The sequence below is a fragment of the Puntigrus tetrazona genome, chromosome 25 (genome assembly GCF_018831695.1).
Source record: "Puntigrus tetrazona isolate hp1 chromosome 25, ASM1883169v1, whole genome shotgun sequence".
Classification (NCBI taxonomy): Eukaryota; Metazoa; Chordata; class Actinopteri; order Cypriniformes; family Cyprinidae; genus Puntigrus; species Puntigrus tetrazona.
Window position 1 is genome coordinate 5753032 of NC_056723.1, and position 27620 is coordinate 5780651.

General features: G+C 36.9%; 1 protein-coding gene across 2 annotated transcripts; it reads right to left on the bottom strand.

Annotated features, from left to right (window-relative positions):
- Nucleotides 1-1411: 1411 nt before the first annotated feature.
- On the bottom strand, nt 1412-24667 carry sv2bb (synaptic vesicle glycoprotein 2Bb). 2 transcript variants are annotated; one of them, XM_043228764.1, is made up of 13 exons: nt 24467-24664; nt 9307-10000; nt 5500-5680; nt 4939-5090; nt 4712-4845; nt 4426-4515; nt 4180-4293; nt 4012-4100; nt 3632-3796; nt 3411-3544; nt 3140-3340; nt 2838-2997; nt 1412-2577 (listed from the first exon to the last, which is right to left on the bottom strand). In XM_043228764.1, exons 2-13 carry the CDS (start codon nt 9764-9766, stop codon nt 2394-2396), a joined length of 2064 nt encoding a protein of 687 aa, XP_043084699.1. In that variant the 5' UTR covers nt 9767-10000; nt 24467-24664; the 3' UTR covers nt 1412-2393. The 2 variants fall into 2 exon arrangements, with proteins under 2 accessions (XP_043084699.1, XP_043084698.1); XM_043228763.1 differs by having other exon boundaries at nt 4712-5090; nt 24467-24667.
- Between the last annotated feature and the right edge of the window lie 2953 nt (nt 24668-27620).

The following is a 27620-nucleotide window of genomic DNA, read 5'->3' on the forward strand; positions in this document are numbered from 1 at the left end:
CAGCATTTTGCACCCTGAGTGTGAATCAAAACAGAATATCTTGAGACAGAGGTGCTGCAAATCAGGAGAAACATGACATTGCATTGTGAGAACGACACGGGTATGTGGTGCCCAATGTGAAAAAAACGTACATTTAGCGCACTTAATATACTGTAAGAGCATCATCGTATGAATCTCAAGCAGTCTGGTGTTTGATATTAACTGATTTTTGAACCAGAATTTGCATGTAACATGATCTTTGCACTCGTTTTTGTTTCTTTGCATAATTTCCCACCCACTTCTACAGTTTCAGAGACCGTAAGTGTTGAATAGCTTCACTGCAAACTAAAAACTCTCAACCAAGCGAAAAAAGGGACTCCTTTTCCCAGGTCTTGTTGTTACATCTTTCACACAGTCGCTCGAACCCCAAGACAGAACGAGCTGGCAGGAACAAGAAAGAATTCAGCCAAAAAAAAAAAAAAAAAAAAAAAGGCCAACACAAACTGTGCGAATCGCATGTTTATTTTTTTGTAATTCGTAATGTACGGCCACGAAACAAAAACATCAGAACGGAAAACATAAAATGAATTATTTCTGAAACAGTCAGAAAATATTTCCAAAAAATATGCTATAAAAATGAATAAGCAAGTGTTCACAAATAAACTTAGATTCAGTTACACAGAGTTTAGTAATAATTATGCATAACGAGAGGGAGGTTTTCATTTAATCTTTAACATATGGATCTGTCCGGTTTTTCATGTATGGAATCCTGTTTCTGCCACAATATAAAATAAAACAAAACAAAACAAAAATATTAAATTAAAAAAATGTTCTTCTCAGAATTGCAAGTTCATATCTCAGAATTGCAAGATAAAATTCTGAATTTCGAGACATAAATTAAATGAAGAACTTTAACAATAAGTAAGAATTGTGAGATAAAAGTCACATATTCCACATATACCTTTATTAATTCATATTTCATGGCAGAAACTGGCTTCCATTCAAGTGTATAGATTCATTTTGGTGCATGTGTTGTTCTAAATTTAGTTTTTTAAAGCAAAACAGTAATATAGTGAGCATGCACAGCTTTGTTCGTTGGTTACAGAGGTGACAGCTTCATGAACTTCAAAGGGATAGATCAGCTAATAACAAAAATGATGTAATTATTTACTCACCCTCATGTCATTACAGACCTGCATGGTTTTATTTCTTGTGCAGAACACAAGATATTTTTCTTGGACACAGAATGGTAGTCAATGCGGTCCAAAAATAATATGTATAGTCACTCTTTTCTATTAGGAAAGTCATGCAGGTTTGGAATGACATAAGTGTCAGTAAATGTAACAAAAAAAAAAAAATTGGTGTACCGTTCCTTTAAGAGGCCTATAACCGGCTCATGAAAACTAAAATGATACAGGTTACCAATGGCTAATATGGTCTAACCAGTTTTATTTGCAGTGAGACAAACATTAGATCATCCAAACAACACATTAAGAAAAGACACAACATTACTTGATAAATTACACACATGCAACTCAGTCAACAACACGTACAGATATGTGGCTCTGTGAAGCTCAAGTCCAAAGTGACCAAACCGTCCGACGTTTTCAGGATTCACAGAATGCAAAAGAACAAAATAAGAGGGCGATAGAGAAAGAGAGCACTAAGAAACAACACGTTTAGTGAAAGGCAAGGTAAAGTGAGGCTAGCTTTGTAAGGTGCTCCGCCAATTTACAGTTAACAAAGCAAAAATAGAAAACGGAGGAAGCACACGTAATGGTTTCTGCAGTGATCCAACAAACGCAAGCGCACATTCTGCACCGAGCATCCAAACGTACAGCGACACATTGAGATCAGTCTCTTGACATACAGTAGGACACTTGCAAACACCAGGACAAAAACACACCGTTTTTTTCAGCGGAGGTTACATCGTAAGCAAAGGCAGAAGGTGAGAGGATAGCAAATTACAAGCTATAGAATAAGATAAAAAGAAAATCTTCAACAGTACCTGAATTTTTTGACCAAGAAATGGCACAGGATTGAGACTTCCATGACTCTGATTACCCCATCCAAGCAAATCTGGGACTATTGTATTTTTCACCGGAGGGTTTTCTCTATAATACTCCCTGTAGATTTTTCTGTTACTCTATAACTAGTGCAGATTTTTTTTCTTGAGGCTCTAAATGACCCAGCGGGCCTTTGACTTACTTTATATGAAATATCAGGCATATCTATACATTAACATTTTGACTAGGAGTAGATTCATTTGGTCCTTGTAGTTTTTGAATATTGGAATTTAATATCACATATATATATTTTTTTCTTGATTAAGCCCAATTTTATACATGCCAGCAGTTATATCCACACTACCAGTCATTTACAATGGCTTGGACCAAACTATCAGCTTTAGATTTTCACAGCAAGACCTTCTCTCTGGTCTCAGGCAGTTTCAGGGCCAGCACTCCGCCACCGACCAGAGCACCGAAGGACAGCAGAATAGGAATGACTTTGGTAATGCCTATGAACGAGGCAAAGATTGAGCTTCCCAATATAGCCGCCAACTTGCAAATGGCATTTAAGACTCCAAACGCTGTGGCTCTGCAAGAGAAGTTAAGACCAGGCAATGAAAGGACAGTTTGCTTTTACATGCACTTTAAAAGATCAATTTTAAAGTCGTTTTTTTGTTTTGCTTTTTTTCAGCCAAAATGAAAATAAAATGTATTTTCATGCAAGGCTGTCAAGTAGGTGAGAGGCTGGCCTTTAGCGTAACAATACAATGCCGCTAAAGCTTCTTTAGCACTATTTGCAAATTTAGCAAAAAAATACATTAATCTCCCAAAATGTTATATTAGTTTTACCTTTTTGAAGCTGGGTAGAGCTCCACAGTGATGACCTGAATGCCGTTCCATGCTGCTACGCTAACGCCACAAAACAGACACTGCCAGGCTATGATGGCTGCCTGACTAAAGCTCAAGAAAAGGAAAAAGGTGCAACCAGCAGAAATAAGCATCGAACCACCTGCAGAGAGAACAAAAAGTGGTCTTCACAGGCTTCACCGGCAACATTAGCGATCTAGAATGCAAGCTACTGGACATAAATATTTTAATAGCATTTCCGAAAATAGCTAAGCTAAGGCCACCTAGGCAGTGGTTCAGCTTACCTATAATCTTGATGCGTCCAATCTTGTCCATGAAGAGTGCGGAGATGATATTTCCAGGCAACACGGCTAAGCTGCCTAAGAAGCTGACCAAGTAGACGAGGACGTCATTCTCCTCTTCATAGTCTAAATGGCATCCTTTCTTGTTGTGACTGAAAGTGACGTTCTCTAATGTACAGTCAATGAACTTTTCTTCATACAAGTCTGTGGAAATGAACAAACCATAAGACCTAGTGCACTACAACAGCTTGGAATTGTGGGTAAGATCGCTTACCTGTGTCATAAAACACAGTACTGCGGATGGTGCAGTTCTCAAAGATGGTTTCTGTGGATCGGATGTTCTCAAAGAAGCAGTCCACGAACAAAGAGTCTTCAAACTTCACAGACCTCATCTCAATGTTGATGAACCTGCATGGAATCACACAGCATACATTGAGATACTTCAGGAAAAGCATTTGTGGGTAATTGATGTCGCAGTGTTTTTTGGCAGCGTACTTGTCTTTGATGTATTCTCCCTCTTTATGGACTTGGTTCTCCAAAGAGAAGTTGAAATGAAATTGCTCCACCTTCTCCCGATGAAACACTTTCACCTTAGATTCATACTCCTCATGCTGGAGGTGTTTGATCATGTCAGGAAACCACACAGAAAGCCCGTAAAAACTGAAATATACCACAAGAAAGAGAAGCAATGAAATAGTTTGAAAATGCTACCAATGGGGCTAGTTTGGAGGTTTTCCCAACCACCGTGTTGCAATTTCATTTGCTGACACTAGTGGCACTACAGTTACACACTTTGCCTTTAACTAAAGAAGATTTTGATCAAATAATCAATGTGCCACTGTTTCAGAACACAAGAATAAGTAAAAGTGGTTTACCTAAATGCCATTGTGAACCATATGATGGCCATTAGCAGAGTAGCTAGTCTTAGATCACGACCCAAGAGGGACGCAACATTTTTCATGACCTGCACACAAAAATAGCTTATATTAGAATTACATATCGAAGAAAATATAGTCAATTGAACTGTTAACTTTATGGTTTACCAGCTTGGTCAATGTCAAGGTTCGAACCACCCATCTCTGGAACGCAGTTCCAGTTGCAGTCTGAATCTCAATAAACTCATCTTCCTGTGTCTTTGGAGTCTTGATTTGAGTTACCTGAATAGAATGATTAATTGTCCATGAGGCATTATGATAAAAAAGGTCTTAACTTGACGTATAGAGTGAAGATATAAAGGATTATATGCTACTCCAAACATCAAATCAGCTCTTGAAAATAATTAAACTTACAGTAAACACTCTCTCAGGTTCTCCTTTCGCTCTCCAGTTGGTGTCATGAACCTGTTTCAGGATCATCCAGGCTTCATCATGTTTAGCATTCTGGAAGAGATGGTATTTTTTAAATAAATTCATACTTTAATGTCAATCTCAATTTTAAATTGTTTGACACAAGTTGCAGGTTCTTTGAAGAACTTAGTAAGGTAATATGACATGTGGCAGCTGTTTGTGTAGGCAGTAGGCAGCAAGTCAGCTCACAGGTGTTGGAACAGTGCTATTGTAAATTTCAGATATATACCTCCAGTAGGAAGCGTGGGCTCTCGGGCATGAACATTAACCCAACAAAAGCCGCTATAGCTGGGAGAGCACAGACTAGAACAAACACCCTCCAGCTGTGGAACTGGAACTCTGTGCCCATGCTGAAGCCCCAACCTGAAATACAGAACAACAGCCAATATGTAAAAATAAGGGAAAAGGGAAAGTATTTCTTACACCGATCTACATATACAAGGTATACATATGTACCATATCGAGGGATGATGCCCCAAGCAGTGAAGGAGGCGTAGATGCCCCCCATCATCCAAAACATGCAAAGCCAGCTGAGATGTTCTCCTCTTTTATCCATCTGGAGGAACTCAGAGAAGTACGAGTACACAATTGGGACAGAGCCCCCGATCCTGTAAGGTAACACATGCATTTATTCCTATTTGCAACAATTCATTACCTCTTTCTTGTCCACAAAACTGTAAATGGTCTTGAGTGCATACCGATGAGACCTCTAAAGTCATGATGTGGTCTTATGGGTATATTGTAGCTTGAAAATACTACCAGAGGCAGCTAGATTGAAAGTTCCACATGAATCAGTCCTGTAATTACCGCCCAGCACTGCTAGGTTTAAATTAGAAGTAGAGCCCAGGGAGAAGGGCTTGAGCCTGAACATGCCTGATTTACAGAAGGGCTCAACCTCTAATGGAAAACAATGACTTATTGTCAAGCAATTATATGGCTTCCAAGGTGGAGGGCAGATCTTTGTGTTTTTTTCTCCTAATATATCGCTAATTCGCTTTCTTGATTTCTCCAGCTTACCCAATTCCAGAGAACAGCCTGAAGAATAGGAAGAAGCCATATCCCTGTGCGAATGAGGAGAAGAAGGCAGAAATGCAATTCATGGCCAGGACGATAATCAGACATTTTCGTCGGCCCACTTTATCAGCCAGGCCACCCCAAATAAATGCTCCGAACATCATTCCCAGGAATACTATCAAACCTGCAGAAGAAACGACAAACCATGTAAGATCAATTGACATATTTATATTTATATCTATTGTACATAATAGACAGACAGATAGGAAGAGAGAGAGAGAGCATAGTGTAATAAACATACATATATTAAATTATTTAATATTCTCTCACTCTTTCTCTCTCTCTCTATATATGTATTATAAATAAATGACACATATTCACCTCTCTTCTATTTTACAGTACCTCTAGGGGGCATCGTTTCCCTCCTTTCCTCTTTGCTGATATGCATTAAGATTCTCATCACCCCCCAAAATAGATTCATAGTGCAGTGTTTACTTTCAATCACTCATCTAATGAGATTCAATAGAGTTTTTCAATGACAAAGAAATATGTAAGATCAGAACTCAAGCAACCACAATCAATTTAGGCTAATGCAGTCTCGGAAATGGAGGGAAAGGAACGTCAAATGAGCAGTCACAAGGTCAATCTTAATGAGCGCGAGTGGGTGTTCAGAAGCTATAGCAGGACTCACAGGTGTGCAATTTGGCTGACGTAACACGTTTAGTGAATGTACCTGTCAGCAGGGTGCTCACTTAAGAGAGCAGCGAAAGAGCTGGCATTCAAATTGAACCTTTGTGCAAATGTTGTATAATGACAGTGGAGTCATGTTATTATTGTGCCAGTAGATTAACTGTTCTTTGAAGGGCAAGATTATTACAATTACACTTTAAGAATGCGATAGAAGTTTGAAAGGTTTAATGGTATTCATGATTTAACATGAAAGCTGTTTTTTAGGGTTTTTCACAGGGTTCACTTCCTAGAGAGCGTATGCGTTTGTCACATAGATTGCTTTAGATCAAGTGTTCACCTATTACGGTTTAGATTCAGATTTATCACAATCAGAAATGACAGAATGTCTGTGATCTAAAAGATTTTGAACTAAAAACCAGCCTTGCATTCACAAACGGCTTACAAAATTCATTACCTTCTAAATAATAGAAATTCTAAAACAATAGGTTTTATTAAATATTTAAAAATGTCAAATATTTAACAATTAAATACCAGGTATAAATATTAAGCTTTTATTAAATTAAATCATTTACTTTAAATATTTCATGTAATTCTATTACGCTTTCAGCCAACATTATGAGTAATGTAAGCTACTTTTATCAAACCTATTCTGCAGATTTCCCCTTCAAAACTATAGTGTTGCACAGGCACGAAGCACGAGGGCCTGGCGTGGAGTACAGATGGTCATGTGGTGAAGGGAGTTTGGTGTAAGACCAGTGTCAGAGTGACAGCACAACCTCTATGAGCAGATCAACATATGGAGCTGAGCTGCTATTATCCCTCACCGCTCAGCATGAGGATCCTCCCAGCATCCCATTGGTCAGCCTTAATCCGCCGAGTCACACAGTCGTGACAGTGTTTCAAAGCCAAAATGAGGGCCGATGCTGTGATTTCATTCTCTATTTTCATACAGATTGATATGACAACTTCATTCATTTTAAGCGTTAAAGATGTGCCATTTTTTCACCTGTCCCAGTTTTATGTGTTGAGTCTATAAACAGGTTATTTGTAGATGTATTCCCCTCAGAAGTGAACATTCCTCTGTTTGTTAAAGAATTCCGACCAGCCTGATATAGCAACACTGACTTTGGGCGGGGCTATAGATTTGGCCTCATACCAAATTCCTTGATAGGAATCCTATCAAAATGACTTGATTTAGACTGCAAAAATTTGACAAACAATAGTAAACGTGACTGCGCTTTAAGAGTTAGTTGGCTAGCATTACAGCAACCCAACATGAAATGCAACCAACCCACGATAGGGATGTGAAGTATGAAAAGCGAGTGAAGAATATAACCTGATGGCGATTGCAGAGGGAGGTGGGCACAGGATTATGTATCAGAGCAAGGTCAGGAGAGAAGCTATCGATCTGTCGGGCTACTGCTGACTCAGTTGTTCTCCACGACGGGTGCACAGGATGGAAAGTGCTCGCTCATTCTGGCTCCCTGATGCTCACAGACAGTCTTTACTCTCATACATGCTGCTTCTGCACACACATCAATATCACTTATCCAGACTGGGGAAGGTTTTGCGCTGTCACCTTTGGTGCCTTGAAAAATGTAATTCCGATAGACAGAGTTGTAGATTTGTCTTCATTATTTCAATAAGCTAAAGTCTTTAAATATGGCATCTTCATGTAACTATAATAAATTAAGGCACAGATTAATCAAAAAATCTTTATCAGACATGTCTTGACTAATGTTTCTCTGAAATGAGATCAAACTAGTAATTCATCTTAATTCAGGTCCTGTACTACTATTACTATTGTTATTCCAATTTCTATGCTAGCTTGGTCTTGCTTAATTGTTTCTCTGAGACTTTAGTCTGTCCGAAAACCAACCCATCTCTTGTCATACCTTTTGGGAGTCATGAGTCAGTTCCCCCAACTGCTTTACTAAGCAAGAGTGGATTGATGTAAAACCGAGCGTGAAACCCAGCCACATGAATCTAAACCGTCGAGTGCTCCATTAGCTAATTTGAGAACACTCTTAATTGATGGCCTCTTTAAGTACCAGCTGGCTAAAACCGACTGTATGCCATCATTCAGGTCCGTCTCAATTCACAAAATCACAAGGATTAATTACACTAAAACTTTTAATCAGAATGTGCATGTGCAACCACTTCCAGAACTCCATAACCAGCTAAATTTAATTCATGTGGGTTTGCTTGGTTGGGTTTTTGTTATAAAAAATTAAAGAAAAGGATACCAGCACATGGCCAACATTCATAAAAATCAACATACACCAAGAAAATATTATAACTTGATTTTAAACTCAGATTAATAGTGGATATGTACGTAATGGAATGCTAAAACCAGCATATGCCTGATAGGTATGTTTTGAAGCTGTGATGCTGGTTTAAACTGGTCCTTTGCTGATTTAAGATGGTCTTTAGCTGGTTATGCTAATCCTAAACTGGTCTGACTAGCTTAAGACCAGCATAAACCAGCAAAGGACCAGTTTAAACCAGCGTCCCAGCTTCAAAACATAACTAAACCATCATATGCTGTTTTTCTTCAACAGGGGGCATAATGCTAACCACTTACTGCACAGTGTGCATTATATACAGCCTGCTACATTTAAATATAGTGTGAAAATACACATTATGTAGTGTTAAATGTTTCAAACCTCTAGTGAGCACTTTAGCTAATGGTGTCCAGTTACTATTTCTGCTACATATGGTTATTTAGCCTTTTGTTTATGTCTTGATTTGTGTATGATCAAAAGTGATTCAATACAGGCATATTAGCAACTTGATAGCTTGTTAAAACCTTTACGGTTTTATAGTAGTAAAAGTCTAGTAATCATGCTTTTTTTGCAATTAGCCTATCGTTTATATAACCACAGTTTTACTACAAAATACTATAGTTGATTAGTGTGACAAAACTATGGTACTTTTTATTTGTATTAATTCACTTATTCATTTTTTTATAAGTGTTTGTACTGCACATGTAAGGTTGAGTGCAATGCATCATGGGAAACCAGTACTAGTACCTAGTTGAAGTATATTTCCCATATTTTGCTAATTTAGTGGATCATTCATGTGTTTCTTGCAGAAATGCTATTCTAAAAAAATACTTACCCAGCATTCCCTTCTCAGCGTGGGACAAACACATGTCTTTCTCTGCACTGGGTAGCACCAATGCCACTACAAAGCACTCCACGCTGTCCGCCATTAGAGCCAGACCTAACACCACAAACAGGGTCCACTGGAACCTCCCATGTCCACAGTCCTCCATGATGTCCTCGTATTGTTCAGCAAGCTCCTCCTGATCTGAAACGGCATCCGCTGCGGTCCTCGCTTTCGCTCTTGCAGCCCTCCGAGCAGCCTTGACCTCATCTGGATGGGGGATGCCCTGGTACTCCCCTTCATACATTTGATCATCTTCATCGTGTCCCTCGGTGGCATCGCTGGCGGCGTCTTCCTCCTGAGGAGGGTACTCAGTCTGATAACCGTAGCCGTCCTGTCCTCCCTGTCCATATGTCCCATAGCTGTCTCCGTCTCCCTGGTGGTAAATGTTGTTGTGGTATGGATCCGCCATGGTTTCAGAGATGTTCTTATCTACACTGCACGTCGGAGCCTATATAGGCATAATCCGTAGCTGTGTTGGTTTGTGTCTGCGTTCTTTTGATCTGCTCGAGTGTTTACAGCTAAAGAAATCTTGAGCGGTCCTCGAGGCTCCAATTGGGTCCCTTGAGTTTGACTTTAAGGATGGCGGTTGGTCACTTCTAATCACCTTTGATTTTCAGAGCTCTCGTTGGGCCACATGCTGAGCCTGCAAATGGAAATCAACACTGAATCAGTTACACAGAACCTTGGATAAATTCTTCAACATCAAGCAGGATACATTTCATTAGAAGTTCATACCCACTCGTGACACCAAAAACAGACTGCTTAATCAGGCTTTATGAAGTCAAGGACATTTAACAAAAGTAACAAACAGTAAAAACATGGGCAGACACCAAGGACCACACTGGTATGAGAATATATGATTAGGGTATTCTAGTGATGGAGAACTGATGCTTTGAGAAGCAACTGTTTTGTAAATTGTATCCTTACTCAACATGAATAGCAGCTATAAAGTTAAGTTTTGTTCCATCACAGCTGCTAGTTTCACATCTGGTTCTACAACTTTTTGATTTTATTTTATATTTTAAAAGTCATTTAAATTTACAATGTTGTTTGGTTAGATTGATACTAAATTAAAGTAAAATAAAATAAAATGATATTCATTCATTCATTTTTATAAAGGCCTATATTGCCTGCAAAAAAAATACATATTGACCACAGATGCTCTAGAGTCTAGAAAGACAGACAAATAATTAATTAATAAATTAATAAATAATGGGAAAATGCATGTTTAATTTGTTCACAGAAATATAAATATTTATATTAAATAACAAATTAAAAGTTATATTTCTTTTGCCAGCTGTTTTATCGTCTATCCATCCATCCATATAAAACTGTGCATTAAAATATGCTGCCAACTGTAAGTACAATAAATTAAACATGCATTCCGTGACAAAATCAGCCCTTTTTCCTTGTAAGGCATGTCACGGCATGTTGCATCAATGTTCCTTGCTTTGTTTCACACTTTTTTAAATAGGCTTTGAAAAGCTGTGACCAAATGAGCACACAAATGAAACCCAGGCCTGTTAAAAGACACAGAGACCTCTTCTCATTTATTCGACAGCCGTTTGGGTCTCCGCTAATGCAGCAAATGAGATCGGTCTCACTCAACACAATTCTTGCTGTCTTTATGCCTCAAGCGAGGTTTTACACAAAGATTTATTCCCATGTCTTATTCCCACCGGTCCATATATTCACCAGCAGACAGACACACTGTGAATTATAATGTAGAATACTCTACTCCCCCATACATATGCTAATAATGTCCATCCTGTCTGTTACAACCTATAAGACCCGTGGACTCATTACAGGAAATGGCGCTAGCTGAGACACTCACGAATTAGGTGTGCGGGTTATTAGTTTAGTTAAACAAGAACCCTAATTTAAATTTCTTTGGTTGGAGAGAGAGGGCACAAGTGGGATCATCCTTTGAATTGCTAATTTGAATAATCGTATAATGAATGGCGAGGTCATACACATGAGCCTGTTCCAGATTAATTAGCGCTGATGAAGAAGACATGAAAATGATATACGTTTAATCAGACTCATTCATTTCAGATTTGTCTAAATTAATTATATTTATGGAATTTTATAGATTTAATAAGAAAGGACAGCAGAGAGGAGAAAGACAGTGGGAAAGTGATATGAAACATTGCCAGGAACATGTGTGTTAATGCTAAGGTGGTCTGCAGTAATAGGAGAGAGCTATATAGCCATTAACACCCTAAAACAGTTCTAAAACCTTCACTACCTATCCTGAGCTGCGATGTCCAAAGGTAAAAAGTCAATTTTATGCTTTTAAGTCACTAGCAAAAAAGAAAATATATACTCTAATGCAGCCTACTTCCTGATAGGCTACAAAAAAAAGCTTTGTGTTGTATGTTGTGCTAACTGTGTAAACACAAAACTGATATGTCACATATTATTAAAAGAAATAGTTAAATTAAACATTTTTTCCAGTTAGCCACTAGCTTTACATACAACTAGTCTACTAACCTGTAAAGCGTATGGCTAGCTGTTTAGCAAGACATTTTAGCATGCAGGTAGCTTATTAGGCTACAAGGTAGCTTGCCAAATTAAATATTTTCCATTTGGTTAGCTAACTTTACATATCACTATTCTTTTAACCTTCAAAGCATGCGACTTTAGCTGATAGCAACCACCTAAGCTTCCAGATAGCTTATTAAGTTCACTGCTGATTAGCTTCTTAGATTAGTTCTCAATGCTACAAAAGGATAGCTGGAAATACTGTTTTGATGAGGAGATGCTATAAAATGTTACATGTTTTTAAACAGGCATTACAATTACACATGGCTAGCTTGTAGGTAGAATTTTAAGCAACAACAGCATCTAGCAACAGGTGCTATAAACGCTTTGGCCAGCCCTGCACCAGAGCATGTAACGGTGGTCACTAACAACAAAGTGCAGATATGGCATTGGGAAGGGGATATTGTTAGACCGTTCAAATTACACCATAGTTACCGACTACTACCACGTTTTATTCAAGAATTTAATCTGGTCGAGAAAGCCACAGGAATTCAGACCTGTAGCCATTTTAATGGCTGTATTCACACATTTTTCAGCATACACTGGGCAAATTGCAAAACATTAACGCCTGTTAAATGTACAGGAAACACTATATTCATAATGGGAGAAACACAAGCAAAGGGTTAAAAAGTAAAACACGTTCAGTCTATATTCTTTAGGGTCATCAACAATACAGAGAATATGATTTCCCTCAGGAGCTGATCCAAACAAGGCCTATTAGAAAACTGTTGTTGGGGTAAAATCAATTTGCAATCATTTGAGGCGGCACACTCCCCTCCAAATTCCCATGTCTTGTTAAACATTACTTCCCATCTGTGCATTATATGAGAGGGGCGATTTTGGCACAGCGCTGTGCAAAACTGCTAGAGCTCATTAAATGGCTTTCTATTCAAGATTGATTCACTTCGGTTTTTCGTGTCCTGTGTGGATAACAATGCATTTGTTTATTGTCCAGAAGAGGACTGCGCTGAGGTAAATGTGCAATTTGGCATTTTCTCAGCCTGCCGGCATCTGCGACAAAGTGGCTCATTCCCTGTTGACAAAGACAAGTGAAGGTCAGAGTTTCCAGATGGGCTTTTCTCAAAAAGAATCAGTTGCAGGTTCATCTGATACCTTTTCCATCGAGCCTGCAGGAGACATTTGGCTCTCTGTAAACTGATACATAGAGAACATTTCTAGCTGTACTTTCTGAGTAATAGTTACTATGACAATGCCAATAGTTTCTATGACAATCAGGCGGATTTGAGAGTTAAGGCAATGACTGTTTTGTTATTCAGGCTAAATATGCATGCACTTGAAAAAACGTGTAATTAATACATGTATTTATTGCATTAACAAATGTAAACCTACTGCGAAATTGCTGACTTATATTACAAATTGTAATATATATATGCATGTTCTTTTAAATAAGTATGTCTGATGTCTGATTTTTACTAATATAGTAAAACATCTACCTGGTATTTATTTAAAAGGTAACAATAAATGATAAATAAATAAATAAATAAATATTAGATATTAGATAAATTAAATATTTAATTTAGTGTAGCTTGTTTTATAGGAATTTTATTTTTATTTTTATTTATTTTATATTTTTTTTTACATGATTTGTACAAAACAATCTCACTTATTGTACTTACAATTTCATGTTCAGGAGTTTATTCATAGACAAATGATTTTTTATATTCTCCTAAGCATGTGCAAGCGTCCCAAAAATAACTGTACATATACTGACTATAGAAAGACTGAAATATAGCACTGCAACTCGCGCCATCTCAGGTGAATGATGTGTGTATAGTAAAAGAAGTGATTTGTGGGCAGCAGAACCTTGAGAACCTTTCCTGAGAGAGAACACACTGCAGCAAGAATACAGAGATGGTAAAAGACACTTCCAGTGCACTGCACCGCACCCACGTCAAGCCAAATATACAACACATGCGTCAAACCATAGAAGCCTGGCCATGAAAGATTCAGTAGGCTAACACTCAGTCACGTGGAGCCAGTCATTCATTATCCATGGGGATAACTAGATTCTAGTTAGTTGATTCAGCTGGTGATATTCAGTGCTTGAGCACGGGCATGGCAAACTGTCCAGTGGGGAAGTGTGGAACTGAAATTAGGTCTACGCTCAAATATTTGGAGGATGACGGATTGCCTGTTAGTGACAGTATCAGAGAGCTTTGTGGTTTGGGATGCATTGTAGGTAATAATGTGGATGACAATGGTAATTTTTCAACTTTTGGGTTCAATCCAGAGGGATTTGACAATGCAGCAAACCTATAGTACATTACAAGTTTAAAAAGTAAAGGTGCTCAACACTATGTTCAACGATATAAGTAGTTCACGTGATACAGTGTGCTCCATCTAAAAATCAAAAAATTTAGATTTTATAATTATGCATGCTGTTTTTTTATCATGCATTCATTTAGATATAACGTATAAAAATGTATATGTTATATAAAATAATAATGATTATATAATTGTATAAAAACAATAATAAAAATAATATTATCATATTTATGAAAAACTTTACATATTTAAAAATTCAACTGAACAACGCATATTAAAAAATCCCATACAAAACTAGTTAAGTAGATTTAAATTACCCCTGAATTTGTCTGACAGAGAAAAGTTGCTCCTGTCTGCCTCTTCTTTGTCCATGAACCGCATATTCTTGACATTATGCACAAAATGCCCTTTAGAAAATATTCCAAGATGACACAACAAAGCAAAAGGCGTCCAAAAAAGTCTGAAAGGGAGATCAGAACAAATAAACAAAATAATAGGGAGGCTGCTGTGAAGGAGCCGATGTGATATCTATCCCTCTCATCATATTTTATAGCTCATTATCGCAGACGTGGCACAGCGTGAGAAATGACAGGCTCTTCAAACGGCCCTCGTATCACGGTCTTCCTCAAAATGGAAGAAAATGTCACCAAAAACTGCAAGATTGCGGATGGTTAGGTGTATGTGTTCAGCTATCTGGGACAGGAGCAATAACTAAAGCCTATTATATTTCAGTATTCACCAAACATCTGATCATTACAGCCCTGACTATTTATTATCCTATCCATCCAAAAGAACAAGAATGTTCATACACCCATTTTATAACTATATATTATACCATCCATGCCATGTTTCTCTTCTAGTTAGTTATCACTTTATGAATGATTCAGTCACTCATAAGGGCCTGTTTTGATTCTAAATGAATCTGAATTAATGATTTAATAATTCGTCTGTGAATGAATCGGCAGTTTTGAACGAATCATGTGAATCACTCAATAAAACAGTCACTTGTCACCACCTTTTAGACAATTCAGCAACAATCAAACTGCTCATAATCAAATATACAGATTGATCTTCCTGAGTCTAATGAGGTTAATCATATTCGCTGATCATATGAAATCTGTTCTCATAATATTCACGCCTGTTACTCATTCAGAACAATTAATGAGTGTCTTGTTCTCATCGAATCTCTGAAACTTACTGGCACTGACTGGGATATCTTTGTCTTTGCTTCTTTTGAATCACAGAGCTGTATGGCTTCCCTAAACATTATATATGTATCTAGGCTATGAGCAGTCGATTCCTTTGGTACTGGATCGTTTCTAACACTGCAGGTTTAGACTGGAATCTGGGGCATGAAGTACTCGGGGTTCATTTTTCTCAAAGCACACCCTAAAATAAGCGCTGAGGGGCAATATATTTTGAAAGAGAGAAGTTGCTGTAGTCTGTAGTTTGTTTATACAGGTCAAACCACCTTAACGGTCATGTTCTATTGAGATTAATTAGGCCCCGAGCACGGATGATGCGAGGACCCTGTTGGGATTCACAGTTTGTTCTTCTTCAATCAAATTCATGAAACTTTACATCTTGGAGAAAATTTACACCCGATATGGGTTTTGGAAGTGGGTGCTGCAAAATGTCTTAATAGTTCCACCTATAAAACTTTAATATAGGTCCCCACAAGCTATGTTTTACATACATGTCCGAAATTTGACATATGTAACACACAAAGACTCCTGGTACAAAGTCTAAAAACTCGACTAGATTTTTCTCTGCAAGTTTTATGCTGTTTTTATACGAGTTAGAGATTTACATAGACCAATATCAAATTTGGTCAGGGCAATCTAAAGCCCTTTGTGACTTTAAATTGTAAAGATCTTGAGTTTTCATTGAAGGGCTTGTCCGTTGCAGCTTAGATGTTTCACCATTAAATAGGACGTTGTTATAACGTAATCCAGACATACAATGTCTGACCTGTTTCAAACTTTACATGTTTGATAAAAGTCCTGTCCTGAACGCATGACCATACCATATTCATTTACTGTATAGTCATGGCGCCACCTGCTGGCAACAGGAAGTGGTATGTTTTACGCTCTAACAAACTCCCCATAGAGATTTAATGTGCATTCACATGTGTCTTGTTTGGTTTGATTGAAACGAACTCAAGTTCTCGATTTGGTTCCAAACTAAATTTGGTACAGTTCGTTTTAAGGTGTGAATATAATCCGACCAATTTGCAGAAAGCACTGCGCTTTTTGAGTTAACAGGCTCCTGTAGTTGGACTTGCCTTATGGGAAGGTTTTGTGTTCGCTACATTGTTACATCACTACAAGTGTTTTTTGGAGGCTATGTTACATTGAAGAATGTGCATGTGAAAAACCTGTTTCCATTGCGAATTATTCCTTTTTTTGAAAAACCACCTCATGCGAGCAAATATAAACTTTTTTGAAATACTTGGGAGTTTTTGTCAAATTTCCATTAGGTGTGTTCGCTATTTTAATTTGTGCATTTTGAAGAGTAATGGAAATGCAGCTAGTGATATCAAATATGAAAGTTAATTGTAAGCTTAGTAAAGAGTTTGGGAGAATATAATATTTTCCCATACAAAGTAATGCATGCTCGCATGCTTGGGAGATGCTTGGGTTTCAAAGATGGCCGTAGAGTGATATGACTTTGGTTATAATCATAGCACCATCAGCACCAAGTTTGGCATTATAAATGACTGTTTGTAAGTAGAAGTAACTTTTAATATAAATAAAACCATATTGCTCACCATTAGCCGCTTCCACGAGCCCAGGTGCAAGGATCCTTTCAACAATGCTTGCATTTTATTATGTTTGGGGGCCCAGAGCCAGATTGGACCAGCTAACGACCATCCAGAAGCCGGTTTTAGCTAGATAATTTCCTCAGGGATTTAACAACATGCTGTATGTTGCGACAGTGATAGATGTGGAAAAATAACGTTGAATTTTCACAAACTTGACAAACACCCACTGAAAACTCCCACTGACAACAAAACCGCAGTCAAAATCCCACGTGGTTAACACAAATGTCACATCTTTCAAAGCCGCCGTGACCATAGCTCTCATGACAGTGACATCTTCATTATCAGAGATGCTATTTCTGACCCAGCGAAAGATGATCTAATTTAGCTCTCCCTGAAAGCGCCGATAGACTTAAACTTGCGAGTTACGCTGAGAGAGGTAAAGTATGGCCTCTCCAAACACCGATAGCCTGCTGTTAACTCATCATGATCTGACCATGAGGCTCCCGTGCTGCCCCAGGCATCTGCCTTAAAAGCTTAATATAAAATATGAATCACAGCTCCAGGAAGACAGATCCGAACATCATTTTCATGGTTCCTGTAACCTGCTAGTCTCCAACCAGGAACTGAGTACGTCAGAGGCCGGGCGGCGGGATAATGTCTGCACCAAATGAAGTTTACAGAACAATAGCATCTCTGGCAAGACGAATGCAAATCATGCTGCAGTCGGTTTCTTTCAGCTGTCTGTTTAAAATAAAACACATATATTTAAATAATATGAAATGATATGAAATACAAAATTTTAAATTACGTAAAATATTTGAACAGATATTGAACAATTTAAAATACAAGTACCTACGTTACATAAAATTAAAACGATTAAAATTATATAAATATTTAAATATTTTTAACTGACAGAATACAAATGTTCAAATTATAAATACATTTATTATTTAACACAATTACTTAAATGAACACCGAATGAATGCAAATATTAAAGTTACAATTTAACAATTTAAATAATGTAAATAATATTTTAACTGATTCATAAATGCACATTTAAAATTGTATAATATCCAAATATTTAGGTTAAATATAAAATAATTTAAATCATCTAAATTATTTAAATATTTAACATTTAAATATAATAATTTAAACAATTTAATATACACCCATTAACAAAATAAATAAATAATATAAAAAAATTAAAATAAAAAAAAAAAAAAAAAAAAAAATATATATATATATATATATATATATATATATATATATATATATATATATATATATATATATATATATATATATAACAAATATAACAAAATAGATTATCTAAAATATACTTTTAAATATAAAAATATTTACAAATATTAGGAAAAAAGATAAATATGAAAGAAAGTTTTGGAAAGACCTGAGTGTGAGCAAATGATGATAGCAGTTTTATTTTGGAGTCTAAAGTGGTAAACCTGAATGTCTACAAATCAGTAAATGATCTTCATTATCACTGATCTCTGTGTCTGAGATGTTTTGTGTGAGGAGAAAATAACAGGGAGAATCAGTTTGTGAGATCAGTTGTCGTCATGACAGATGAGAGCTGCAATTTAATCCTGCTTAATACTGCGGAAATTTTATTCTGTCCACTGGCCACGGATGGCTTTAGATTACTCTCTCTCTGAGCGGGAGTGCATAGATGACACGAGAAAAGGATTTATCTGTTCCGTGTCTCTCCGCTGTCTCATTGCATTTTGTTATTGTCATAGACAACTGATAGCAGCTAGCATCTCTCATCAGTGATAAAGTCTGGCATGGAAACTTCTTTTGCTCACTTGGAGGAGGAAATGACAGCCTGCCCCTGCGAAACAAAGCCAGTCCTGTTTGGTTTGTTTAACAGGCTGGTTTTAGGAGCTGCTCGCATAGACAATGACATCAATAGAAATCAGAATGGAACCTATTTGCTTTCCTAATGCATGTTTCTGATCTTATGGTAAACTACTCATTGGTTGCTACTGCAGAAAACATATAGTTTAGCTTTGTAATTTTTCAAAATATAATAACTTGTTATTTCTCTGGAAAAAAATATAATGAAAAAAATATAATATAATATACTATAAATCTGTTTTAATGTATTTTTTTCCTTTTAACTTTATTATTTTGACATTACAAAATATGTATTTATTATTTATTAAAAACATATTTGTTATGATATTATAATATCTATCTATCTATCTATCTATCTATATCTATATCTATATCTATATATATATATATATATATATATATATATATATATATATATATATATATATTACTGAATATAATATAATTTACTCCTGCCCAATTATAACTAATATTAGGCATAATACAAACAATACATTAATAAAATAAATTGCAAATACATAAAACATGAATGAGTTGTTTAATGTATCTTTATTTTTCCATTGTATTTAATTCATTTAATAATGAATTAATTTAATATTAAGTAAATAATATGAATTAAACATATCATTAAATAAATATCTATTTCTTATTATGCAATACAATTATTTAATAATAAATAAAATATTTATTTAACCATTTCTTTATTTTACATTACATATTTATTTATTAATTTATTGATTCATTTCAGGGAAAAATGAAACGATTTATTATGAAAATAATTTCTCGTTTGTCGTATACACCCATAACTTCGGTGAAAGGCTTTCAGGATTATTTAATCCTGGTTAACAGCAGCTGCATACAGAGCACAGTGCGTGTTGATGTATGTTTCTACACAACCCCACCCAGCACTTCCCTCTTTCAGCTCTCCCTTGATGAAACAGCCAGCTGGGTGTTACATAACCGCTGCTTTCTGAGTTCACGTATGCACCTATTTTCCTGCTCCCGTGTGCAGTTTCTCTCCCTTTTATCGTGTGCTGTAATGAACACATGCACGTAAAACAATGAACTTCATGAAGAAAGATTCGCGTTCAGATTCAGAAACATGCAATCTGATGTTTATATTGCAGGTATGGGGTTCGTTTTATATGCAGCAATTCATTTTAATCAACTGCCGGAGAACCAAATTAAGATGCTTAACTGGGATTCGCTTCTATTGCAGTCACTTCAGATAAGTGCTAATTGTATATATGTATGGGGTCAAAGGTCATCACCCATAGTGATTTGGATGTAAGATCACAAGGTAAATGGTTAAAATAGCGGGGTGTCATGCAACAAAGGGTTAAATCTCATATCTTACAATGAAAGCAATGAAATGAACTACATGCACGTGTATTTTCCAATTTACAATATCTTCCATTTTTAATCTCGTGGTAGCCACGCATTCGATAACGCCCTTTTAATACTATCACGCACACACCCAGACAGATCAGGAGGGATGAATACAATCTGAGAGGTCCATTAAGCTGAAGAGGAGACGTGCGTCTCACCCGTGTCTATTTCTGAGCTCGAGGGTGCATGTATTACTATTACCAATTCCAGGTTATTGATTGATGCTTTGCAATTCAGCAGCGCACGCATAAAACACGCTGCGTGAAGGGTTATCAAGATCTCCGATAGCTGACAAGACTCCATTTGTAGCATAGCACGTGTTTATACGTTTTTAGCATTACAGTGTTAACTCTAGATTCATTTTCAAAGTGTAGATGATGAGATTTAGGGCAGATAAGCAGGTGCGGATCGCCCGTTGTTGTGGATAGCATCATATCGCTAATGGCAACCAGAGGTCTATCGGTGGGAGGCATCGAGAACATGCTAAGTCTTATTGATTTCCTTGACGTGACGGTGGTCGCAAAATGTCCTCGTATCCATTAACCAAATGATACTTTTTGCAAGGCTTAAATTATCTCTAAATGATAGGTGAAAAAAGTGAGTCTATAGATAACATAAGGCATTTTCACATCTTTGATTACAGCCGTATAATTTTAATTTTAAAGAACCAGCTGCGCTTGGACACCAAAATTAGCGATGTGTTTAAAAATGAGTGCTGTTAAATGATTAACATTACACTATAAACTACTCACCCCCGAGCTATCCTAGGTGTATTTGATTTTCTTCTTTCAGATGAACACAGTCAGAGTTTTTTAAAAATGTATGTATGTACGTCCAATCAGAGTGTCAGGTGTTTTTTTAAAAAAAACTAAGCATTAACGCGTTAGACTGCATCCCTTAAACACAATCAAGCCTACAAAAAAAGGGATTTCGTAATCTTTCTATTGCAACAGGTATTAACTCTTATGGCAATCCCTGTTGTTCTAGGTGTATTACGGTAAGGAAAGCGCTAGCGCATGTCCTGAATGAGTTACAGGACTTTCTGGGTCTACCGGGCTCGAAAAAAACATAAACGGAAGGATCCGAAACAACGTAGATCATAATATAGGTCATATACTGTATGTAGATCACGCATATAGATTGTATATTCCGCATATTACTTTGACAAAAAGGCATTTTTCTTTTTTGTCCAAAATGTTGTATTTCTGATAAAGTAATAGTTTGAAAATGCCACTGATTTAAAGAGAAAATGTAAATGTGTAAAATGTGTACTGGTGTAAAATCAGTTTGAAGTCATCCAAAACGAGGCCTTTTTAAGCATAAAGGTTTATCGCTAAACCTAATCTTTTAGCTATGAATTACAACGAGAGTATGATGTCTAGTCATATGATATTACACTAAGATAAAAGGATACAAGAACTTTTATAATGCATCCTGTTTCTGAATTACACATGATTTAATAGAAAATATTATCAGAATATAATTGCAAAGTGATGTTAAAAGGGAGGAGAATGCTGTTTGCTTGCTAGTAAACTCACGCTATTTTACGCAGCTCTTGTCGGTGATTGTGGAAATGAGAGCATCTTTTTGCTCAGCCAGTAGAGCTTTCCTGTTTCGAATTGGTGCTAATTTGCCTTGTGTATTAAATCTGGCTTCAAATGTGCACCATAACACATAAACAGACAAAACATGAGGGCTCGACCCCTTTAAATGAATTTTAAAAACCGTCAATGTCCATAAAATATCTTTATCCCAACGCATAATTATTCAATTAAAAGGCAGCACAAAGGGAGTAAATCACAGAGGCTTAGGGTGAAAATCCGCCATGTTGATTTATTAGGGAGAACCCTGCTGCGAGCGGAACTCTAGTAAAATATTAAAGAATCTGCAGACATTCACGCACTTGCTAAATTCAGCAACATTTCCTTCTACGGCTGACTATTACTAAATATATACGTTTTATTTATTCCTAACTGCTTGTTTTCAAAGAAAGCTCCTTAATGACAAGGAAACTGAGCATTTGTGATGCTTAGCGAGACGTATTAGCACTTCATTGCGGTGATGTTGACTGTAACACCTGTCATGCTCTTGACGGATAAATAGATTAAAAAAAGTGTAATCCTCGTGGTTTCAGGATGCTGGTTCGAACAAAAGGGAGAAAGAAGGGCTGAGAGAAAAACAGAGCTCTTTTTGCAGGACGTTAAAGCGTGAGTTTCAGGGACATTCTGCTCCAGCATTTTTTTTTTTCTGCTCCCTCTTGAGATTCGCCGTCCAGAAAAAAGCTTCACTCGCAAACATAAAACACAAGCCAGCCTAGGACTGTTAAATTGGCATTACATTAACTGCCAACGTTTTTTTTTTTTTTGCACAATCTCACATTCGGCTTTGTAGCTTAGTTACAGATGACTAAAATATGAGCAGTAGATAAAGACAGATGAAAAGTTAGTTGACTGTGAAATCCCAGTTTAGACAGACATTACAAATTGGAACAAACTGTATGTACAGTTTCTTATTTACCTAATTATTTGTATAACAAGATGTCAATGCTAAATGCTATTCGATTTTAGATAGCATTGCTTCATATTTGGATCCAAAAAAATTTAGAATATATTTATATACATTGTATATATATTGAATTTACTTACTGACTCAATGGACATAAGATGTTTGTAGAGCTAATTTTTTTTTTTACAGCAAAAAATTGTTGCTTTTTGCTTATAATAGTCACATAAGATAAAGTAAGCAACAGGAACCAATGGGAATGGAGCTTAGCAAAGACTAAATTCCATAGAGTGGATTGAAAAAGAATTAGAATCGAGTTGAGATTCCTCATATTTTCTTCAAAAATAGCAAAAATATGAATCAAAAGCAATTTATTTATTTTTTTATTTTTTCTGTTTAGAGAGGAGAGTCATTCCAAATGAGCAGGTTTCATGTGGGCCTGTATATATCTATTTATCCGTTTGGGAAATGTGTGCAATTTTACAAAAATTCGTAGCATTTGCCAACTCTACTTTAGAGATTTAGACTTATATCTGACTGTGGGACATTTAACACTATACTGCGAAAATTGGTCCATGCAGTGTCTGAGTTTTGTTTCTGCTAACTCAAAGCAGTCTTCGAGATTTGTTTGCGCCCTGCATTCCCTCGACGCGAGGCGCCTTTAATAAGTCATATTTTTATAGCACGTTTTCTGCCTTTGATCACCAGGGCTACACAGAGGAGCAGCGTGAAAGCCGCAGAAGACAGCTAACGAACCAACGATATCTGGGAGAGTGAGTTGGAAACGTCTTTTACTATAATGTTACTATAATAAATAAGTTCACCTGCAGTTGCATGCAGTGTAGCATTTACTACACAACTAGCTTCATCGTGAGCAATTAATGAACAGTTTTTATATCTGAGAAAGTCTATAATGGTTCTTCTGGTGCCCACGAGACATTTAGAGGATATAAATAATGCATATGTTTTTATCCATTGCAAGAAGATCCCCCACCCTTTGGTACACAAACAGCACACACACACACACATGCACACGCACACAATTTATAGATGCACAACTTGTATTCGCCCACACATTTCTGAAAACACTTGCTGGAACGCTCTGCAAGTGATAAATATCAATTTTATAGTTTAATCAGTTCACACTCTTGCATCATTGCACATCTCACATTCATAAACTTAATGATGCTTTTCGTGTCAAAAAAGAGAAGGCTAACAGATTTTGCTTCTATTATGCGACCTACCTAAATGCCAAAAAAGAGAAAAGGCGAAATTAGCAAAAGCAAGTTTCGTAATGCAAAACTTCTTTCTGCAATTGATGAGCGTTCCACTTTTCGAATGTGGCGACGATCGTGCGCTTTATCATATTAGATTATTGCATCACTTAGTCGCTGCGGGTGAAATATTTTCACTGTGTATTGATTATGTAACTGCTTCCAAAATCTACTCAGCAGCAACCAGACTCTCATTGATTCATTCTATAAAAGGAGGCATCATCTAAACGCCTCAATGTCTTCGGTTACAGTTTATTTTAAAGAAAAACTCCCTTTAGCTGAGTTTTCCGTGCACTAAAAGCTTGAAACATGGTTCTTCCCTTTAATATTTCATAAACTTTTACTCTGCAGAGAGCCTCAACGTGCACTGCAACATCTAGTATGGACTTTCAAGACGAAAAAGGGCAGAATAAACAATTTTATTCACTGTATCACTAGTACACAAGACACGTAGACAAATAATCAACTTTCTTACCGTCAAATTATGCTGACTATGCACCAGAATAGTCCCTTTGTTTTTAAAAATGTAAAAACGGACAATCCCCCAAAAAGCTGAGTATCCGGTAATAACGGCCTGTGTTCAAACATGAGAGAGAGGGATCATCCAGACAGCCAGCAGAGATGCTGAACAGGAAGATTAGGATGCGAGCGCTCCCTCTCTCCCTCCCTCCTCCCAATCCGTTCATTATAGGAGGAGCTCCCTGAACACGCCCAAGCAACTCACAATGGTAGAGTCCATCCTTACCTCTGTTCCTCGCTCACTCCCACATGTGCCAAAGCTGGCGGGAGGGAGCAGATACTGTTTGTGATAGAAAAAGAGAGAGAGAGAGAGAGATGGAGGGCGAGATACTGTAGAGAAAACAAGAATGCACATCAGGGAGGAGGAATTGGGCTTGGCAGATGGAGAGTTTACTGATGGGAGGGGGGAAGGGTTTCTGCTTTGTAGATGACGGATGGGTTTGGTTAAGTGAACTGGGATGAATCAATCAGTCTATCTATCTATCTATCTATCTATCTATCTATCTATCTATCTATCTATCTATCTATCTATCTATCTATCTATCTATCTATCTATCTATCTATCTATCTATCTATCATCTGTGTCTGTCTGCATGTCTGTTTATCTATTAGTTGGTCTATCTGTCCATTCATCTAACCTTTAATCTAACCGTTCATTCATTCATCCATCCATCCATTTCCATCCATTCATCTACTTTCTATTTATCTAGCTAGTTAGCTATTCTACATTCAGCTCGAAAAAAGAAAAACATCTCTATTTTTACCGCCTGCCGTTCTCTCACCTGGCAAGGTGTATGTTTCTGCCAAAGTGCCGCAGGGTTTGCCATATGGAAGTGCTGCATAGTCTGTACTTAAGAACAATGAATTGCCTAGAGTCTGATGCAAAAACCTCCAACAACTCAGATGTGAATAAAGCAGATGCCGCAAACACCTAGCCGAGGCTTTCTGCTTGACCTGACTTGCACTGGATTTGTTTAATAAAGCAAAGCAGTTTGAGTCATTAGCGTTGACAGACATAAGTGACTTTTTAACAACATATGGATTTGACATGCTTTTCTTGTGTTCCCACGTATTGTGTTGAATGTTTTTGAAAGAAGTCTCCTATGCTCACCAAGGCTGCATTTACATCTACAGTAAAAACGGTATTGCATTGCAATTTAAAAGAACTGTTTTCTATTGTAATATATACTTTAAATGTGATGGAATATTAGAAGGTGAATTTTAGTGCATCACATCTTCCACAAAAATATTATGTAACAAAAACTGATCATAATAATAACAGGAAATGCTAGATTAGAACGATTTCTGAAGAATCAAGTTACACTGAAGACTGGAGCGGTGAATGCACTGAATAGCTGCTGAAGTTGCTTGCCATCACATGAATAAATTACAAAAAATTTAATTAGTTTATGGTGAATGTTAGAAGTGTTGCCACTTTTCGTTAGTTATTCTCCAAAACTGGTGCATCAGAGAAGCTTATTACAACAAAAAGAGAACAGAATAGAGCAATAGATAAGATCTTTCTGAATCATACTTATATGGATAATCAACCATATTCTTGCTGTATTTCTGCACCAACCTCCTGCATAATAGATTTGGAACCTGCTATGATGAATACAGTCATGCAGCATTTATATGGTACGGGGGAGAGACTCTCTGCCTGATCAAATATGGAGCTCCAGCAAGTGCAGTGTGGTTCGAATGCTTTCTCCATGTTTTTCTACCCCTGCGCTGCCCTCTGGTCCACCCCCTGTCATCAGGCATGGTTGGTTTGACCTGCTGCTGGGCCATCATTATAAAAAGTGGATGTCCCGCACAGGAAAGGGAAAAGCTCACTAATCCCACACCACATAATTCTGCTAGCAAGAGGATTAGGGTCAGACATTGGGCACAGCCCATGACCAGATTTAAATCATACACCCTTACCCACCCCTCATCTGCCATCATCATCATCTTCTTCTTCGTCATTACCAATCACTGTCCTGGAATTAACCAAAACAAGGACTTTCTAAGGTTGGGAAAACACACTATATTGTCTAGCGAATGACTGAGCTGTTTTTGAGCTGAAGCCTATTTCTGCTTGGGTGGAAATGAACAGCTTCTCCATCCATGTGAGGAAGACAGGAACATCGCCGGTTGAGATGCCTTTTGAGACATCTTTGGTTAGTGAGTTTTAAACAATCTTCACAAAGAAAAGAAAAGAAAAGATAAAGGTGACGCTTTACAAGGTTCCATTAGTTAATGCTATTGAGCAGATAAATAGAAGAATCGATTAATCAAATAAATAATGTTTTCACTGAAAAAAAAATTAAATATAGAATTTATAACGCAGAATATAAAAAAACAGATATTCATCATGTTGAAATTTGATGAAGATCACTTGGGTTGTTTGGACGGATACAGCTAAAAAGTTTAAAAAGCTATAATACTACCAGATGACTTGTATATGGTCTACCTGGTCTCATGGCATAAAAAGGCACGAAATATGTATGAAAAAGTCTAATCTCTGCAGTTTCGAAAAGAAATGAACACTAGAGGCAGTAAAGCTCTGACACCTTTTCACACAAATGTACAGTTTCGATTAATAAAGCGTAATTAATAATGTACGTAAAAACAGTGTTGCACAAAACGTGCACTGAGGTACATATTTTTATATACAGTTTGCTATCAGTAGTAATATATAGTGCCATCCTATAATAACTGATGAGTAACATATACACTAAATGCCATAATGAATCAATAAACACCTACTATTCATTCTAAGACCCAAAGCTAATTTTCCTCGTAGCCCCACAGAATTATTACTTGGTGCAAACATTTAATTCTTGAGACAGCTACTTAGAAGAAAAGCTCAGACAGGCTCTGTGTAGTGCAGAATCATCATGCTTATATTTCCACACCGCTTAAGTACTCTTCTGGCTCGGAAACGACATTCCTTGTCCATCACTTAGAAATGATGGCCCAAGCATTGACCGAATGCAGTATATTCTGCAAAGCGTTGGTTTGCGTTTAACTAGAATTAGATTTTCTGGGACCTGCAAATCAGTCTGCGGCACTTAGTTTCCCAATAAATGCGAAACCTCAGATGCTGATTACATCTTCCATCAGCT